At 35.9% G+C, this 19,361-nt stretch overlaps 1 protein-coding gene across 5 annotated transcripts in view; it reads right to left on the reverse strand.

Moving 5' to 3' along the window:
• LOC145949021 (uncharacterized) overlaps positions 1-19,361 on the reverse strand; it is a 68,811-nt gene that overhangs the window by 14,126 nt on the left and 35,324 nt on the right. For 4 of the 5 annotated variants that reach the window (XR_014427526.1, XR_014427525.1, XM_083058695.1 and 1 more), the window contains exon 3: positions 19,058-19,098. Coding sequence is in view for 3 of the 5 variants with exons in the window: in XM_083058695.1 (XP_082914821.1) it covers positions 19,058-19,098 (41 nt within the window). In the remaining 2 variants the exon portion in view is untranslated. Of the gene's footprint in view, positions 1-18,944; positions 19,099-19,361 lie in introns of all 5 variants that reach the window. The other variant, XM_083058696.1, reaches the window with a different exon arrangement.

A 19,361-nucleotide genomic window follows, 5' to 3' on the forward strand; every position in this document is an offset into this window, starting at 1 on the left:
TGCATCGCCTTATTGCATGAAACGTGCTCTCTATGACTCCGTTGTCCGATAACGCGTGCTGCCACGCACGTCGCCGATTTACTTTGTATCTGCCGAGGAAGAGTGTCTCGTTCCTCGTGCGTCTTTGGGCTTCGATCGACCTTCGTTTTCTATTTTGTTATTAATTCCGTCGCGCGTTGAGAGAAGCGTGTCGAATAACCGGTTTCAGATTTATGTGTATGTGTACGATCTCTTAATTTCATATTCATGAACGGTTCTCAAAAGTGAGCGAAAAATCGAAGAAAGAGAATCAACAAATAAGTCTATTTCATTCTACGAATCTGGCAAAAAATGCTTGCAAAATTCTTGGATATAATTCTTTCGATTTCCCTCTATTTTTTTTAATATACATTTAGCCATGATAATTAAATATCAAATGTTGATTGAAAGAAAACGAGAAAGAGAGACTGTACAATATACGATTTTTCAATTAAAATTCTTTTCCACAGAAATAATTAGCAATTTTTCTGTTATTTTTGTCGATTGTGCGGACCATCATTAGAAAAATTAACGGGGGTGTGTTCGGAGAGCAAAGCCTCTCTTTCTTTCTCGTCCGTCGAGGAGAAAACGATTAAGATTGATTGTTGCCACGGTGTAGCGTTTAAGACGGATCGCGGGGAAGGAATGATCGAAGATTGAAAGACGAGCATTGAAATTCTCAACCACGTTTCTCACACGTGGGCGTCGAGCCCGAAATTGATGTACATATATTAATGATGCCGATAGCACATATAGGGATCCCCGTCTCGACCCCTGAGACCCGAATCCTTTGTTGCAGGTTTCGATGCGAGAGGGGAAGTGAAGGAGAAAATATGCCGGGTCTGAACGATCTTGACGCGTTTCTTTTTCTCTCTTTTTCTAGACTTGTCAAACGGCGACCTTCGCCGCACAGCGATAAACCGACTGCGGTCGCGTAGGAAGATCTATAATTATCGTGATTATTTTTCTCTCGCGTTTACAACACGCACTAACATTTATTTTCCATGCCGTTTATTGGCTCATGCCATTTCGTTCTCGTTAGATTTGCAGTGGAAATCGCGCGAATATCTGAAGCTCTTAGAAACGTATATTCAAAGCAATACGAATCTATTCGTGCTTGAAACTTCGTAAAATACGAAACTGCGAGAAAAATATTGCGCACCATTCAACAAAGTCTGCGAAGAAACCTTCGTAGGGTTTATTCATTATCGGAGACTCGATGGCTCGTAGTTCATATTGATTTCTCGACCACTCTCTATAGATAAAATGCGAAGCCCGGCTCGAGCAGACCTTCGCAGGCACCGCCATGGGGGTCAGCACGCGACCAGCTGTCTCTCTAACAGGGGTTACGTCTGACACCATGAAAAAAGGCTGACAGCAGGGGTGAGGCTGCTTAATGAAGGCACCATGGTGGCTCGAGGTCAATACACTCTAAAGCTCTCTTCAGTATCTCCGGCACTTGACTCGAAATTTTTCGGCTCTAAATTAGACGAATCGATCCGATTAAAATACCTCATCGTTGTTGAAACACGAAAATCGCCCCTCGCGATCCACTTAAAAATACGATAGTTTTAGCACGACTTTGAACCGATCGCGCGTTTGAAAGCTTTACCGATGAGCTGTCATCGCGATTGATGTCACGCGATATTGTATCTTTTAAAATTGGATTTGATCGGCATTTATATATCGCGCTGATACTTCAGGACTTACTTACGCTGATCATTTATTGAAGATGGAACGAGATTTGTTTACACAAGAGATTAATATTGCACAGGAGGGATACGAGAAAGTCTCGTCTCGTGTGCGTTAAAGTCATTATTAATAGCCGCACGTGATTCTGTATCGATGCTATTTTCGGAAGATATAATCGGTTATTCGACGACGACAAGGTCGATTTTTCTCGTTCAACCTTGCGCTTTTATCATTGCTAAACACGAAATCCGGTGACTACGATAATGGCCAATAGCTAAAATGGAAGCCCTTCTAGGAATTCTATGCGTATGCACCAGTGTGATTGTAATGACTCCACGGTAATTCTGTCCCATTAACGCTTGGTTTAAGTACTCTAAAGTGGCGGGACAACAAAACGAAACAAGATAACCGCGCTAAGATAGTTACTAACAGAATCACAAAATAGGAGAATATTATACATATATGTCTTCTGAAAATAAATGTTAATAGAGCGAAAAAGATACACGTAAAAAATAAGAATATGAGTCTATCAGAAGCCAAATTCCATCAATTCCACTTTTTGTATTTTCTTAAATGGAATATCAGTATGTTATCATTGATAAATTTCAGTTATAAGTATAGTACTGCAAACAGTGTAATTTCAATGAGAAGAGAATCAATTAGTGGTAATGACTGATTTTTCTGTGAACCATAATCATTGAAAATAAAATGGAGGAGCAAAGTATAAATGTTTTCACTGAAAATCAATGAAATATTCATTAATTTTCGGTAAAATTTTATCAGTGTTTTAATCAGCGGCATTTTAATTTAATTTAAGGGAATAAACTTCTTAAATTTAATTATGAAAATTAGATATGTGTATACTGATATTAAAATTAAGAAATTTATAAAAAGCGGAATTACATCTGGCTCATATAAGACCACTTAAATTATTATTATTCTTGGACATCTGCGTATCCACGTACAAAAGTTATCCTATCACAACGTGGTATCACCCTTCAGCCGTGCTCCTTACGTAATTCCGGCGGACATGGTAGAGGAACGTGGTGCGGTACCGCTTAAAAATAAACCGATGAATAAGACTCGCCATACACACAGTTCCGCAGTGTCAACAGAAGGGATTTATTGTTGACGCGTTGCTTTTCGAGGAAAGTCTAGTGACACAACGTTATGCAATTCGTGATCTTGCACGTGCTAGACCTTACCGCCACAAATTTTGCAATTCTTGGAAAAAATGGCGCCAAGAAATAATCGCGAAAGAAATTTTCGTCCATTAGCGCGGTGGAGAAGTCGCAAATTTATTTACTAAAATAATATAAAACAAATATATATAAAAAATAAATGATAAAAAATATATCTCTTTTTCTGTGTCATTTATACTATATAGTCTTCGAAACCAATTCTCCGTAAAAATTCAGGAGAAAGGTCGACCCACGTGATATCGAGATAAAGAAATTGAAGAGACACACACGATTCTGCGAGAGTCGGGAATAAAAAGGCAAGAAAAAGTACGATCGTTGGCGAACGACGAGAAGCGAAGGAAAAAGACACGGGAACCGCCCACAACATATACATATACACACGCGAGATTCTCAGCTTCTTTCGACGTTTCTGCCTGTGTGTGCCTGTGCCTGCGAACCATAAAATCGCTAACGCCTCGCGAACTTTCGCATCCACATATGCTTCTCGAGAGTTATTTGTGGAAAAAGAAGTCTCCGCGAAGTCACACCGATGCTCTACGCGAGGTCGTTTTCGGTCCACGCACTGTCGCGAATAATGAATTATTTAAACAAATTATTTTAATTTTTCAATCAACAAGGAATCATTTGCAAGCGAAATATGTATTTGTCGGGAAATTATCTAAGTTGTCCCTGCGCATTAGATGCGACGAATGAGAAACTTGTTTAGACATTACAGAAGTCTAGACCTACCTACGACGCCAACGAAAATTTATTCCGCCTCATTTTGTTATTGCGCTGTTAATAATTCGCTTCGCAAAGTATAATGCGTAGTTACGTATCCATCTGTTCTTAGCGATCGCGCATTCAGGCGATGACTAAAATGATTGATCGGAAATCGCGATATACGTTGCAGATTAGTGGAGATGAATATCTACCCAATGTCGCAGCTTTTAGTTCCATATATAGCGCTTATGCAATGCTTAAGCGGGTAATGCGATAATCCGAGAGCCTTAAATAAGTTCTTCTCGCGAATGTTGTAATACTCTACTCACAAAGAAAACTTGAAAACCAATCTCGTAAGCGTAAGCAATGGTTCGTCCTCCTACGCGCCCCTTAACGATAGTATTGATAGCGGAAAGAAGGATTCGAGAAGCAACAATGGACCACTTTCACCATTGTCCCGAGTCACCATTATCGCCGTTGCACAAACACACAAACGCCTTTTCAAACTTTTGACAATACATTATGTCACGGAGTTAATACACGAGTTTCAATATTATTAATAAATATATAGCCAAATAAATATAAATTTATCAAAATAATAAAAATATATGTAAAATTAGTTATTATATTAAAAATATTTGTAATATTTATTTAATATAATTATGACATGTTAGAGTATTTTTTTTATTGAAATATATAGAGTATCTAACAATATTATTAAACATTATTAAAAATAATTTTCTCTACTTTTTTCAAGAATTTGCAAAAATCAATCTAGAAAATGTAGCTTCTTCAATTTCAAGATTATTTCTTCACATTCTCTTAAAAAATTAATTCAAAATTATGTAAATTCTTTTACTTTTATATTTAAAAAAAACAAAAGATAAAGATTTAGAGTTTCAGATTCGCTATCTTATAATACTTTCAAATCATCGATTGTACCATTTTAATAGCTTTCGGAGATTCGACGGTGCTGCTTTAATTAGCATCTTAGGGTAAGTCGTTTCTTCCTTTAAGAGTCGAGAACACCTTCACGCGCGATAGTGAGTATATAGTGAGTAGCCTTCGCATAATGCGTAATAGGAATAATACGCGTTCACACGAGGAGCGGCGCGCCATGTGGATACGAAACGGTGACCCTGGCTCACTGACCCTTTTAACCGGAGAGCCTTCGCATCGTGTCTCTCGTAAACATTGAATTCGATGTTGCAATCTCGACGGCAGCCTCGTGGCCGCTCGTTCTTTTCTTTCTTTAACCCGTCGCGTTGTAGGCGAGACATGATGCTTAGCGTGACTAAAAAGCGATTAAAAATAGACGAGTGTTGGTGGAACAACAGTTGCCGCGACAGACTGCATCCTTATATTATCGCATTAATTTCACTACTAATACTATTATTGAGATCGGTGTGTATCACTCTACAGAGTGTCGATTTTATCTATAAATTCTTTTCAATTTTAAATAAAATATTTCCAAAAAAGAAATGTCGATTTTTGTATCGATTTGCAATTATAAATATTTAAAAAGCAGAGAAATTTTATAAATTGATTTTTACGTCAAATACACTAAGAGAATTTTCTCTTAAAATTTACCCTGAAAATCATGGTAATCGTGGGACAATATGGTATGGAAAGAATTTTATGAGAATTTCTCTGATTAATATTTATCACAATAAAAATAATAATATCTATTACAATAAAATATAAAATATGTTTGGTTAATTTTACTAAACTGCATAGTATACAGTTACTGTGCAGTTTAGTATTGTAATAGATATTATTATTTTTATTGTGATAAATATTAATCAGAGAAATTTTCATAAAATTCTTTCCATACCATATTGTCCCACAATTACCATGATTTTCAGAGTAAATTCTAAGAGAAAATTCTCTCTGTGTACAAGATATATTTGAGCTTTCGATTCTCTTCTTCTTCTCTCTTTTTCTTTGAAAAGTATAAATAGATATCCATGTATCACTTTTATCTTCAAATCATTTATCATAGCTTTAAATCAAGATGTATCGTTTTTCTCTTGAGATTTGAGTCTTCAATTCTAGGACATAAATTCTTATTTAACGTAGTACTTTAGCTTTATTCATACGTTATCTGTCAATTACGTAGTCGAAAGTCACAAACACGAAACGAGCATGTCGCGGTGTGGATCGGTGATCCCTTTGACGAAAGGGGAGAGAAAGAGATGACAGTGATGCGAGAAGAGGGAAGAAAGATCGCACGAAACCCTTCGAGCCGAGGGTTTCGGAAATTCGGCACTGCGCCAATTTTCCAAAAGCGGAACGATGACTAAGTCTTCGTCGCGTACACGGCCAATCGCGGTCCAAGTTCAATTTTAGCACTGCCAATCGCGTGTCACCTGCCTCGTGGAAATTGTTACCCCGAACGTCAACAACAACGCTGTTGCTCTCTGTCTCGCGATTCTCCATCTGTTATCCCTATCTGCTCTTTTTCTTCTTCCGTTGAAAAAGCGCCAAAACACTGTGTCCCATCGTTCGCTGCTTTATATTCGTTGTTAGATCAAGTATTAAAACACTTTCATCTTTCAATATCTAGAAATGCGAGAAGATTGCATAACGCAAAACTCGCCGCAAGTGACTTTCGAAGTAATTGGACTCGATGATCAATCAATTGAATGGCTAGACAAGAAGAAAACTGGCTATTAAAACGCGAAGTGGAACTAAACCTAGTCAATAAATGCATCACGTAATTATTGTTTGCATAGTTATGATAATTTAACTTTAAATTGTTACTAATTTCCCAGATATAAATTATCGAACTAAAAGATTTTGATATATAATCAAAATAAGTAATATTTCATTCATATTGACATCAAGTAATATTTTTCGCAAAGAATAAAAATGAGCGAGATATTTTCCAATCATATCAAATTAAAAAACATAGTTAAATTATTATTATTAAATTATATTATTGTATTTAGATATTAAAATAATATTATTCGCGATAGAAAATTTTGTAAAAGACTTACGAGACTTTCGAGCATAAAGGAGAAGCAAACATCGCAAAAAGTAAAGGGTAATAATATTGATCGCGCGACGATTTTATCGCCGTATTCCTTTCCCCCGGCAGCCGATCGATCTGTCTCTATTAATCTCAAACACCTGGTCTAGCGTGGGTGCTGGCCACGACCCTCCGTACCCGACTGTTCACATCAGTCTCTTTCAGAGACCAAAATATTTCTAACACTCGTTCGAAATATAAAAGCATCGTCCTAAAAAATCGATTTATTTAAATCGAAGCTCGATCACTCAAAATCAACTTTAATTCCTTCTTTCAATATAAATAAAAAATATCTAATACAAATATCTAATATAAATTAAATAATTAAATAAATTAAATAATTAAAGCTTTTTTCTCAATGTCAAAATCAACAGAATAAGCTACACGTATCGCGATATTATTATTTTAAATAAATTTCAAATATTTATATTAAATATTCATGCTTTGTTATTCGTTTGTATTTGATTTCAAAATAGTATATAAATTTTTCACCAATCACAAAAATTTAAATCATGAAATGCAACCAATTTTAGTTATTTATAATATTTCAATATATTTGTATGATAAAATTATGAAATTTATTCTTTAATATTTCTCTTATAAAAGCGGATAAGTAGCTTCGAATACAGCACACAGCATAAATATTTAGGCTGTACAGATGGCAGCGACTCTGTACCACGACTATTCCCTCGGCAAATAAACCGACCTCGGTGACGGATTCGTTTAGCGTCGAAACGCAAAGTCGCTAGCACGGACGTCTGGATCGTTTAGATAAATGTTCGCGAATCTCTACGTGATTTTTTTGGCCAATGGAAACATCCATTAAGAAAGCGTAGACATCCAATATTTTTGCAAGCGTTGAACGCGACAGTGCGAGTATAATCTTAATTTTTCTAGCAACGAAAATAAATATAAATCCTTTTTCTGCACGAGAAATCATAAAACATTTTTTATTTTGAAATTTTTAATAAATAACAATAAATTTTTAGTAATATATGATAATAATCACGCAATAAAAATACAGAATAAAAATATATACAGTTTGTCTCACGCAGGCAAATTGAAGAATATCTTGAAGATATACATATATTAAAAATTGATCTTTCTCTTTAATGGATGTTTCCATATACTTTATAAGCTTTTTAATAAAGATAAAAATCATTTATAAATTCTTTTTGTTACAAATATTTATCGACTTATGTATTAAGATATACGAAGTGAAAAGCGATCGAGGCTTCAAAATCGGAGTATGGAATGATTGCCGGACCTCTTAAAGAAGTATTTTAGATGCTAGTCGAAGCTCGTGCATGATTACGCGAAGAAGGACAAAGAACCCCCATAACGAGGCAGAGTATGTACATTAAACAATGCTTTGTTTTATTGCCACGGAAACGGTTCATTGTCGTCACGACTCGGCGAGCAAGGCTCTGTCTCCTCTTTTCCTTCTCTATCTCTCTCTTATTCTCTCTTTTCCTCTATCTCTCTTTTTCTCTAGCGCTATTCTAGGGGGATAACGAATTTACTGTAAAACTGTTCCTGGCAAGACAAATGGATCCTGCTTGTTGAAATTACAATATGAATCGCGCGCCCACCTTTTCAAGGAAGATCAGTGGGGAGGAGGGAGACCGTCACTTCTGGCTTCTTAAGCAACACAGCCTTTACCTATTCACAAATCGTACAACGAGCTATTTGACAGGCACCTGAATAAATTTATGAGGAAAAGTCGGCGTGTGTTATGTTACTATAATACGTGGCAGAAACAAATGCCGTGGGTCGCGCGCGTCACTCGAGAATCCTGTTGCAGCTGAAAGCGTGAAATCGTAGCATCCGTTTATAACGCAACAAGATTTAGAGGCATGTTAGCTTTACTCATTCAGGCCACATTAAAGAATACGCTCTATTAGGATTCAAGTCTCGATCAAACACTATATTGTATTATAAAAAGAAATTTAACAAAAATTAAGATCATGACTTAATATATATCCATTTTTATATAGCCTTCCTATATTTTTATAAAAATTTTTAATTCATCAAATTTTTTTAACTTTGTTCGTTCATGTTATTATTTTACACGCAATGCCACGATATATCAATTAATTAAAATCCATCGACTATCCTTGCCATTACGAAAGCGCGGTAAAGCAGAAATATATAGATAAGAAAAACACTCGACTCGGATGTAAATTAGTGTAAACTTATACTAACAGTGTGATCTCCTTATCCGAGGACCGAACGAATGGTTTGCGTTTCGAAAGAACCATTGAAGATGGCTATTGGTTTGTCGGCGAAATTTACGAACGATACATCCTTTCCCGCCCACTCTTCCTCGCCTTTTACGCATGTACGCAAACAAACCCACGTAATGCGATTAATTCGGCGACACTGGCCGAAGGTCGAACACTGTTTCGGTCATTAAATGTTTCGTGCGATTCGAGTGTGCCCGGTCATTTTTATCCGACGAGTTCGACGGACCCCCTCGCGTTTCATGCGTATTAATCAGGCGAGTGACATAAGGCGATTATCTACCACGGTGAAACGACGATCTTGCACGACGACCGTCTTTCAACAATTGCCGCCAGAAATAATCTGTCATCGTATTCTATATTTAAAGTATTTATACCCGTAAAACAAAGTCTCAATTTTCTATGAAATACCAATTTTCATATTCATTTTTAAGCTTAAGAAAATTAATCAAAATTAAAAAGGCGAGATTTTTTTATATATCAATCTCCTTTATAATTAATTTAATTTTCTTGTTCTTCATCTTACGTAAAGTTAAGATAGTTGAACACAATAGAATATTTGTGCAAGGGGTTAATTTTAAGACACGCCTTGGAAACTGCGCGATATTTTTACTTTTATTCTTCTATTTTATTTCTATCTTCTATGCAAAGTTTTTTTTCTTTTCTTTAATCTTCATACTATAAACTCATTTTATCTTATATTTCTCGCAATTTCGCGAACTCGGGACATTTAAACGAGTAAATCTCGCTCGCGGAAGCGAGGATGCGAAGAAGAATCCGTAGCCTTCAGGATACGCGAAGGCAGATTGCTGCGTTGCGATCTAATCGACATTGTTTCACGCCTATTTTCACGATCCTTAGGTGAGGTGAGGTTGACTGACGTCACTTAAACGCCAATCGCTCATGTCGGCTTTCTTCCATCTGCCTACTAATAACAATGCAGCATGCACCGAGAGACGATAATTCCACTATATTTTTCATATTTCCCCTCCCGTATCTCCTCTCCGGCGCACCTTCTGGAGCATTAAATAGCACAGTATGCAAAGTATGACTCGACTATGAAATCATTTTGTCGCTCGAAGGGATTTGAAAATAATCATTGTGACAATCGAAACGCCCGTGATTGGCTAATAGTGTATCAATTTCTATCTGGCGAAAAATTGCACTCGCGGGATTAGAAATATCACGCATTCTGTTATTAATTACTGTTGATTAATTGAACATTGAAAAGATAATGCATCTACGATCTACGATCTTGGTTAGATCGTGATAAGATAACTGCATCGCAATCGCAATCGCAATAAATTGCGGGCTAATGGAAAAGAACGCCAAACGCGGTTGGTATCGAGAATAAACGACTTCAAGATTGATCTCAGAAATCATTTAGCGCTCAGGGACACCTCAAGTCGAATAGTCACTCGTCATCGTCGCCGAGGCAAGCGGATTTTATACAAAACGCACACGATAAGATCGTCGATCTTGGAGTAATAATCGCCGTCGGCGTTTCTCCTCATCGACAATTTTTTCATATATCTTCTTGTAAACGTACACACACATTTTTTTCACAAATTTATAATTAAATATTTAAAACTGCTTTTCAGTTCGTTTGTAAATAAATGAGATATAAAAGCAAAAACTTTATACGAATAAATACAAGATACCAATATGATTGAAGAAAAATTAATTTCTTGAATATACGAGAATTGCGAATAAACATAAAATAAAAAATTTGGAAATGGCCGATGATAATATGTAGAATCGTCGATTAATATAGAAGAAAGCAAAGATTCGTGACGGGTGAGTCAATCAAATTTTTATGCACTCATCTTTGTATTAATATCCTCTATTTTTACTGCATTTTACCGTTCATGACTACCAATAAGTACCACTAAAGACACGAATTGTAAGAAATTTTGTTTACATTCTTCCTTTATTTAATATTATATATATGATATGATAAAATAATGTAAGGGAGAGAGATAAATTAATCGATTTACTTTCCCTTATTATTTATCTTACTTTCCTTTGTAATATAAAAAATGAAAAAATAGCGCTTCTTTTATCTTTTCTCATTAAAATTCTAATTAAAAATCAAATCGCGGCTGTCGGGAATTCGAAACAGTCGTCATCGATGATCTCGATTTCTGGGCGTCGCTCGTTCATGCAAATCACTATGTCAAATAGTACATCGATCTTACTGTCTTACATCGATCATTACGCACCCTTCGCGATCGCTCGCTCGCTCGCTCGCGCGCATTCCTCTCCATTGAATCAGCGATGGCAAATAATCATTATATACGTGAACGCGCACAACCATGTGGTATTGTTTTCATAAGATACCGGCGACGTAGTGGTAGTCATGAACGGTAAAATGCAATACAAATAGAGGATATTAATATAAAGATGAGTGCATAAAATATACTTCGCTTTGTTACGATGACGTGCGCTCTGGTGTTTTCCAAGAATAAAACAATCGCACTTGGAATGTATTTTTCTGCTCTGACATTCCGTCAATTATTTCGTTAATTATTGTTCAGAGAAATTATGAGATAAAGTCGAGATGAAGTCTCGAGACTCTAATCTCAATGTTCTTTTTGTCATACATCGGAATAACTTAAGTGTAAAGACACGAATTGTAAGAAATTTTGTTTATATTCTTCCTTTATTTAATATTATAAAATAATGTAAGGGAGAGAGCGAGAAATAAATTAATCGATTTACTTTCCCTTATTATTTATCTTACTTTCCTTTGTAATATAAAAATTTTTTTAAATAGCGCTTATTTTATCTCATTAAAATTCTCATTAAATTCTAATTAAAAATCATGATCCTTTACAAAATTGCTTCGTTCATCTGTCTTAACAAATTGCGTAACTCATGGACACTTTCTCGATATATCGATAAATGTTTCAAGCATGTCGCAACATCCTCGTCGATTAAAAATAAAAGTAATTTTATTAACCTGTTCTCGTGGAAAAGCTCGAAATATTGCGCAATTTAACGCGAGTGAAGAACAGCAGTGGACGTCGAAGAAAATAATCCTCGAAGGATTAATTAATTATGCTGAGACTTATGTTTGGAATAATCAACAATATCTTTATGGCTTCAAAAGTTTGCAAAATTCAAAAAAATACTTTATATAAAAATTTTATTAAAATTATTAAATAGATTAATCTAGAAAAGTAAAAATATATATATTATATAAAAAATAAATAACATTTAATTTTATATATATATATATTTATTAATTTATATGTGTGTGTATATGTAATGTACGTGTAAATAAGCTGATTTTGAGATAGATAGGTTTTATATAAATTTATGATAGATATTTTATTAATAGTTTTACCATAACTATTTGAATCCTATATAAATATATTTAGCTTCGTTGATTTAAAGGTTAATGGAAAATTATTACATTCGCATGATAATATGATAAACAGGATTGTAAATTAAAAACAAAGTTGAAATACTTTATTATTCAAAAAAATATCAGTTTTTTTTATTTTGCATTTCAAGTAATAAATGGCTAGATATGTTGGTAAAAAAAATGCACGAGGCCGCAGAGTCCATCTGATGGCGCCTGCAGCTTGAGAATCGCGGTGCAAATTAATAATAGGCGCGATCATCGTTCGCTATTGAGATCATTGTTGGCCTTGGCACGTTTTCTTTTAAGGACCAACCTATTAAGGTCCGCCTCGAGGTGTTCGCGCGCCGCTCGCGTCGTTCTCCTACGAATTCGCGGAACTAGAATGTAGCACATTACACATTATCAAACAAATCGCACGCATTATGCAAAAATGCAAATTGACGTCCAGCTGCGAGTTCTCAAGGAGAATACCGTAGTATGTACGCGCGACTTTTCCTTTTCACTCACCCGCACTATCTCGTGCTATTTTCGAAAGACCTTATACGCGCCGTTTTCGCGTGAAATTGCAAAATTACGTTCTGTTACGGACTGATTAGAACCGACGCGATAAGGATCGCATCGTAATATCGAACGAAAGAGAGATAGGGTCTAAAGATTGCCGCTACAGAAGCGATTTCTTATCGAGTGTATAATTATCAAGCTCACGAAATGGATTTTATTTTATTCACTTCAGATTTGCAATATGCGAGAAATTAATTCTTCTTGGGCAGAGAAATCAAAATTAATAAAAGGAAAAGAATTATGATATAATCTAAGCGAGAAATTAAACATTACCATTTAAGTCATTTTACTTTAAATTTTAAAAGTTGGAATTTTTTTCTCTATTGAAGATGCGACACCTTTCGAAGATAATTTTAAATTAGATGCATATACATTATTGTACATGCAAAATATTCAATTACATCGCAGGTTTAAATTTATTTTAGATAGATTATTATGCATATACGTTGTACGGAGGAAAGAGAGAGAAATGAGAATTGAAATGAGGATATAATAACGGTGATTTCCACTAAAAACAAGGACCTTGCGCCAATCATCGTGTGTTTCCATTTTAGAAAACGTACGTATATATTTTTGCACGTGTCTATATAACACATCGAAATCCGAATCCAGCTAAATGAGATAACGGGTCTCGCTCAGTCCTTGAGCAGAAATCACTGGTGGCGATCGAAAATTTGTCGGTTGAGTGCCACTGACAGCCCGGCAGGATGTGGGAGGCGAATGTCAAGGCTAAACAATCGCGGTGTCCCTCGACCTCCTCGTCCTCCATATCCTCCTTCCCCTTTTCCTCTTCTCGCTCACGCCATCCTTCCTCTCCGATTTTGTTTGTACCCCGATTTTCGCCTTCTTTTTAACACCCGTCCCCTCGACCCCTCGTCTTCCACCATCGCCGTGCGAGAAAGAGATGGGCTGTCTCTTCAACCCGCAGAAAATAATTTACGAAAGAGCCGACCGTTGTTACGTTCCTGCGGGTTCTCGAACCTTCTCTTTCTCTTCCTTCTTTTCCTCCTTCTCAGGCCTCGTGAAAGAATTCGTAAGAAACGTGCCACACGTATATATTCCCGCGGTCCACATATGTTCTCTCGAGTGTACAAGGTTATTTACAAACGTTACGACGTAACGTGGCGAATAATCATGTGGATAATTTTAGATTTTAAGAAAATTGTAAGTAAATTTTTAAATAAAATAATATGAACAAATTAAGTGGGGGGGGGGAATATTAGCATATTATATATTCAAAGTATATTTTTCATTAATGCAACCCATAACATACATAAAATTAAAATTTCTCGAAATTAAATTAAACTTTTTATGAATTGAAATTCTGATGTTTTTTCGCCGTATTAAATGGTCTCTATATTTATTCGCGACAATGGAAACGTGATCATTGACATAAGATGTATCTTTTACCATATCTATTATATAGATTATAAATTCAGAGATTATATATCATACACATAATCTCAATCACTAAATTCAAATGAATAATAAAATAATAAAACCGTACTGTTTAATGCAATGATAATATTTATCGAAATAAATATTCACATTTATTCCTATCGAATATTAATATGCATTAAGAACAGTTGGCAGAAATGCGATTATAAAAGCGATTAATAAAAGCGAGTCGAAAAAAAAAGTAAAAAAAAATATGACATCAACAGCGGAGTAAGTTTAGTACAGTTTGAAATTCGCACGATCGCTAAAAACCACAAGCAATAATTATCATCGTTGTGGCGGCTGGACGTAGCAATTACGGACTCCCTATATAACGGGTAGTCATGGAAACCCCGTCGCCGGGAGCGCAACTTTTTCAAGCCCTTCCAGCATCGTCGGACGGGCTATCGTTCGGTGTTGGAAATTGCTCTAATAAACTTAGCCGCACTTATACAAGAAAGAGATATATATAGGGCGGGGAAAACGAGGGGGCGAGAGATAGAGTGGATATTTATCGCTGCCGAGAAATCTCATTCCTGCCTATTCCCCAATTGTCCTCCCTCCCTCTCTATACGAATCGACAGATTACCAGACGTTAACTGACCGACTTTATTGCCATCGATTTTATTGTATTGAGAGATTGATTTTTGATTTTAAATAAATAATAAATATACACCTTCTTGCTTATTAGAGAGAGTTAAAAAATTAATTAATACTTTAATTTTGCTATGCAGAAAATATTCTTATTTTGATGTTTTCTTCAATTTATAAAACTAGGATTAATTCGAAAGACAATCTCTTGATAGGTCGACCAAGTTTCGTAATCAGTGGAATCTTCCTGCTTTCGAGAAAGCGAGGCGGATGTCGCCTACACGGAAAGAACGCATTGGCGCTCGTAGACTTTAATATAGAAATCGTCACCACATTTATTGTAAATTCCGAGAGGGGTCCTGGGTTTACGAATGGACCGGGGTAAGATATTAAATTACGTTTAATAACAGTCAGAACTGGCGAGACGCCGCTGGGCCGAAAGTTACCGCCGTCCTTTGTCAACGACGACATCGTCTGCCCTCATGCCGTGTTTAATTGCACCACTATACACGAAATCATTTTATGCCTTTCATTCACGATCTACTCATACCGCCCTTGAATATTTTCTACGAGAGATATTCTTTGGTTTGTCTATTATAACTTTAATTTTTAAAAATTTTTACTTGTAATAATTACTTAAAGTTTTCAAGTTAAAAGTATGTATAATGATAATATATGATGATAACAGACATAAAGATAATGTTATCTATTATCTATTATATTTTTTATTATCTCGTTTCTTAATTTTTCTAACCAGTTACTTTCTCTGTCTACAAAATTATAAATTATCTTCGAAAATTAATTAAAGAGAAAAAAGATTAATAAACAAATTTATAGAGTATATAATTTATGAAGAACATTTAATTTTTTTCCATTCTCTATCCGTCTTAATTTTTCTAATAATGTAGAAAAACGTGATTTATATTTTTTCAATAAGAATTTGTACGTGCCACGTTTCTAACACAAAGCCCTCCACTTTATTTATTTTTGCAAACTCAATCGTGATTAAAAATAAAAATTTTTCGAATGCGTTTGTGAACGAACACCCGGTAGAACACGGCACGATTTAATGCGGCGAAGCTGCTTATACTGCTGGTCGCTGGTTGTGCTAGTCGTCGGCAATCATACGGCATTAGCACTTTAACCTACTCGCTCTCCAAGCTCTGGCCATTTTAGTCGGGGAACTCTCGTCACTCCGATGGTCAACAAGACGTAGTTGTTGAAAACGACGTGCGAGAGAGCAAGACCAAAAATAGAAAATCGTCGCCATTCGTCACTACATATTTTAGTTATTAAGCACTTACAAAGAGTGCTTACCTATCACTTAGGCAAAATTTTGTGCACCTAACAATAAGTAAATTTTGTTTTGAATTATTAAAAATAATGAACTTTTGTCAAAATTTTAAGTTAAATCCGTTATGCATATTCAGGACCTCTCTCTCTCTCTCTCTCTCTCTCTCTCTCTCTCTCTGTTCTCTATGATTTAAGTACATACATATTTATAAAAAAAAACAATGTTTGTAATTCATATGTATAGGTATTCGGAGAATATTATATTTATATATAATTATGCATTTATTAAAAAATCGTTTACGTCCAGTTACGTTTATATACGATAATTAGATGCAAAATATATGCTTCTTCTATTGTCGTATACCATTTGCAATGAGCAAATTTCTCCCAAGATAAAGGCTAGTCGCTGCATAATTACAGGATGTAATTCATGCGAGCGCGTTTATGTACGCGACGCCTCGACCATCTTCGAAGGTCCCGACTTTCCGAGCGTGTTCCGTCCGCACGAGACAGGACGACACGTTCATCCTGTCTTCGTGAAATGAAACGATGGCCGGATCGCAATTTGATCTCTCGAACGTCCTTGACGAGCGTTTTGCCCGAAAGTGCGCTCGCGCGTTGCAATCCGCGATAGCCGTTTGCAGCAGCGAGAAATGCATTTGGCACGAATTTCGGCTCCGCCGACCGATCGATATCCTCGAAGGACAAACCTACGCGAATCGATGCACACAACAAAAGTGGGGAATTATGCGAAGTGCCAACGCGCGAGATAGCAGATCTCACTGTTGCGTTTTATGCGCGTATTATGCAACAAGAATGCAATAAAACAGTAAGCGCGCTAATAAATAAATATACGTGAAAGGTCAGCAATATATGCATGCGCGATTTTATATTTTCTTGTGGGTCGACATAGTTTCAACAACATAGTTAAGGTCAGTTAGTACTCTGTTTAAGGAGGCGTTATGAAATTAACATATATCTTGAAGAGAATTTTATTGTTCTTTTTCTCTCTATAATATCTGCCGTTAATAAGAGTATTACCACATGTGTGATAACGATATTCAGATGCATATGAACGAATAAATAACAATTTATTCGGACTATATAAATACAAAGATGTTTTATAATAAAAAAAAGTAATTTAAAAAATTATAAATATTATTAAAAAAATGAATTTTTTAGATTTAAGAAATATCTAAAATGAAATTATAGCTCTGACTTTTTATATGCATCTAAATTGTAAATTTAATCTTAGCTTCCGTGAAACAAAATATCCATCGTTTAAATTTAAATAGGCATCATAAAAAAATAGGATATTACATCTGCATAAAATTAAAAAAAAGATAATTAACACACAAATATCCAATAGTTCACGTTAATGTAGAAAATCGAGACAAAAATCAGTTGCATTATGCATCTACGACATTCCAATTCTTTTTCAGATATTGTACCGATTCGAATAAATTCCGAACGATCGGTCGTCCTGTTCGCGTCGAGAGGGTATCGATCTCGGGAGCATCGAGAGATAGTCTAACGCTCGAAAAAGTGTAAAATTATGCTGCCACCGTGTGTTTCATCCGGCGCCGATAAGGTAAACGAAACAGGAGAACCCGCGTTCCAGAGAATTTATGAGCCTCCGCGGTGACGCCACGGGGGTGTAGACGTGGCGCCGGGCGTCCCGACGCCCAGACTGGCCGGGGCCGCACGCACGTTGACCGTGAAAAACTATACTGTAAACCGTATGTATATACGTATTCGCAATCCGATCGGGTTTCAACTGATTTGCATCGAAAGAATATCGGTTCTTTAAAACAAAATTTAATTACCTGCTGCTCTTATAAAAAAAATTAATTCTTTTAGAGAAATTTGCATTACAGGAAATAATCAAAGAATATAAAATATGTTACGAAAAATATTCCTTAATGCGTATTTTTATGCAATATTCTATATATTCTTGGAGATCAAATTATTCTTCTTTTCTTCAGATATAAATATTAGATATAATTTACTATTAATACATTTTTGAAGCGACACACATCAAAATTAATCGACCCCAATACAGAGAACGCGAAATAAAAATGTACTCCCTCCCTATCTCAAAATAAATTATGCAATTACATACAATATTACGTACCGGAAACGAAGGAACAAGCACTTTTCGATTTCGCGCCGGATTCGCGCACGTCCACCCCTTCGCGTTCCCCGGGGGGCGAAGGGATGAAAGAGGGGCGATAAAATCGATAAAATTCGAGGGTTCCACGCGTGCACACAAGGCGTGCCCGTTCCTCCTTCTTCCTCTCTGTCTTTCACCCCTCCGACGTTGAATTAGGAATTCTTACGTGGGAGGGTCCCCCGCGAGCGATATTTATCCCGCGATTCGGGGGGTTGCTATATTCCCTTTTCATTCACCCTCGGTGACGGGCAATATCCGCGGGGGGTCACTGAATCGCCCTAGCAACACAATGGCCGTAGGAATACGCGTCGCCCCCTTGCTTGCACTTTCTTGCCCCCTGCTCTTCGACATAGTACGTACAACTATATGGACAAGAATACACTGCGATCAAAATTTCACCCTCGCGCTACCGCGATATCACTTTCGTCGCGAGCGATAAATCTACCGCCTCCCTCACGCGTAAATCCGCGATGATTATCGCGCGAGAAAGAAAAAGGGACTATCGGTCTGTTTGGAAACAGTACGTCACATCTAGGAAATTGCACATTTTTTTTTGTTGACTTACGATAACGAAATAACAATAATATTTGTTTCTTCATTCGAAATATCTACAACGAGGAATACGACTTACCTCGTTAAAGTTTAGAGCGTTTTTCGCTCGAAAAAATTCGGTAATACATGTAAAACAAATAAGATTATGCTAAAAAGCACAAAATGTGTAAAATAAAAAATAGTTTCACTCACCGATGATGCGCAACGACGGAGTTGTGGCACACAATGTCGATCTGTAAAATAGAAATATTCATATCATAAAGCAATGTTCGAGAAAATAATTAATATTTAAACAATAATTATTTCGCCCAATTAAGATTTTTTTATTGCTGGTTTTTAAACTTCCTTAGCTAATATTTAATAAAAATTTATATAATATATATATATATTCTTTTATTGTGTGTTATTGTATGTTGTTATCCATCAATAAATTCTTATATTTTTGCAGTTTTCGATATGATTCTACTCACAATCAGCCTCGTAAAATTTTCCTTAC

Source organism: Prenolepis imparis, unplaced genomic scaffold (assembly GCF_030444845.1).
Source record: "Prenolepis imparis isolate NDT839.2.m4 unplaced genomic scaffold, iyPreImpa1.0 SCAF_2, whole genome shotgun sequence".
NCBI classification, from domain to species: domain Eukaryota; kingdom Metazoa; phylum Arthropoda; class Insecta; order Hymenoptera; family Formicidae; genus Prenolepis; species Prenolepis imparis.